Raw genomic sequence first — 1,939 nt, 5'->3', positions numbered from 1 at the left:
TACTAGTTTACTCTATATGGGCATTACCTTTAAACTCTATTTTTATATTGTTATTCTTAAACTTTCAATACTTATTATTTAATTATTTCATTGATTTATTTATTGATATAAATAATAAATTGTAGATAATATTTTGATTATGAAAATGCCATCTATTTGGAACAATGAGACGTAAATGATATTGTAAATTTTGATGTATTTAATAAGATAAGGTACATGCAACACAAATCCTTGGACTCTTCCATTAGATGCAATATGTTTCATATTCAATACTTTCTTCCGGTAAATTAGATTTTTCAAATCGTTGTCAAACTATGAGTTCGTATGTCAATCTAAGGAACCTTGGGATCAACATGAGAAGTTACACCTACACCATTGCTCCCCATTCCAAAACCGAAACCCATGCCCATGCCAAAACCCATTCCCATGTCACTGTTAGCACCATGGTTATTGTCCTCACTTTGGGTGGTATCAGTATCACTTCCACTTGTATTCATACCACCACCAAAGCCACTACCATAGCCATACCCTCCACCACCACCACCACCACCACCACCACCACCTCCTCCTCCTCCTCCCCCTCCTGTACCTCCCCCAAAACCGCTTCCGTGACCTTCACCTTTCCCTCCACTACTACCTTCTCCACCTCCACCTCCACCTCCACCACCCATTCCTCCTCCCGTACCACCCATGCCTGCACCAAAACCACTACCAAAACCTTCACCTCCATTGCCACCTCCTTCACCCCAGCCTCCACCTCCTCCCCCTCCCATGCCAACAGTTCCTGTACCTACACCCATACCAAAACCACTGCCATGACCACGTCCACCTCCTTCTCCATTACCTCCACCACCACCACCACCACCGCCTCCTTCTCCTCCTCCACCACCACCACCACCGCCTCCTTCTCCTCCTCCACCTCCTTCTAAGCCACTCATTCCTCCACCTCCTCCAAAACCACTTCCCTGACCTTGTCCTCCTCCATAGCTACTTCCACCACCACTCCCTCCTCCTCCCCCACCACCACGTCCTCCATTACCCCCACCCACTCCAAAACCACTACCCCGACCTACCCTTCCACTACCTATACCATTACCAAAACCACCACCTCCTCCACCACCACCTCCTTTCCCAATATTTCCAAACCCCACCCCAACACCAAAACCACTACCATGACCATATCCCTCACCATTTCCATCACCTTCTCCTCCTCCTCCTCCTGCTCCTCCTCGCCCTCCTCCACCACTCATTGCACCATCTCCATTATTTCCCTCACCTGCACCATAACCCTCACCATGTCCTGAGCCCTCACCAATGCCACCACCACCACCACCTCCTCCTCCACCTCCACCTCCACCTCCAGTACCATCTTCACTTTTAGAACTTCTACCACCTCTCCCATTGAAACTCCCACATCCCCTCCAACTTCTATATAAACAATAATCATCATCACTATCACCACCAGGATTCCAATGATTAGGATCAGAAAAACTACTATCATCTATATTCCTCCCATAACAAATACCACTCATCAAAGCACAAAGAGTGCTCCAAACAAGTAAAACCAAGAGCAAATACTTTGCATTACAAGCACTAGCACGCATACACATTTTAAACAACTTACTTTGCTTGGCATCCTAGGTTGTAATGTCCCTTTATATAGAGAACTACGTACACTAAAATAACTCTACAAGCTAATTATTGAATATTTAAGATACCTTAAACATGTGTCATGTGATATATATAGAATTAAACGTATTCAAGTCTATTAAGATCCAATCAGTTTCTCGCTTGTTTGTCAACCATGGCCGACAGAAAATATTAAACAATCGTAGGTTCATATGATTGTTGTAATAATTTGTGATTTAATCTAATGAACCTCCAGCTAGACTAGCAATAGTATATATTTCATAGTTGTTATTTATTTGTGGTGGAGTGG

General features: G+C 43.9%; 1 protein-coding gene across 1 annotated transcript; it reads right to left on the bottom strand.

Moving 5' to 3' along the window:
* Positions 1 to 332: 332 nt before the first annotated feature.
* LOC131638903 (glycine-rich cell wall structural protein 1-like) lies at positions 333 to 1,610 on the bottom strand. Its single transcript, XM_058909435.1, has 3 exons — positions 899 to 1,610; positions 590 to 790; positions 333 to 529 (listed from the first exon to the last, which is right to left on the bottom strand). The coding sequence occupies exons 1-3, from the start codon at positions 1,608 to 1,610 to the stop codon at positions 333 to 335; spliced, it is 1,110 nt and encodes a 369-aa protein (XP_058765418.1).
* Between the last annotated feature and the right edge of the window lie 329 nt (positions 1,611 to 1,939).

This window comes from Vicia villosa, unplaced genomic scaffold (genome assembly GCF_029867415.1).
Source record: "Vicia villosa cultivar HV-30 ecotype Madison, WI unplaced genomic scaffold, Vvil1.0 ctg.002477F_1_1, whole genome shotgun sequence".
Lineage (NCBI taxonomy): Eukaryota > Viridiplantae > Streptophyta > Magnoliopsida > Fabales > Fabaceae > Vicia > Vicia villosa.
Note: the sequence above shows the minus strand (reverse complement) of the source record. Positions and strands in the feature narration are given on the sequence as shown.

Coding starts and splice junctions, on each gene's coding strand:
- LOC131638903 (XM_058909435.1), bottom strand. CDS start 1,610: ATGTGTATGCGTGCTAGTGCTTGTAATGCAAAGTATTTGCTCTTGGTT. Junction 791..898: donor TGGAGGAGGAGAAGGAGGCG/GTGGTGGTGGTG, acceptor GTATGGGTGTAG/GTACAGGAACTGTTGGCATG. Junction 530..589: donor CGGAAGCGGTTTTGGGGGAG/GTACAGGAGGGG, acceptor GTGGTGGTGGAG/GGTATGGCTATGGTAGTGGC.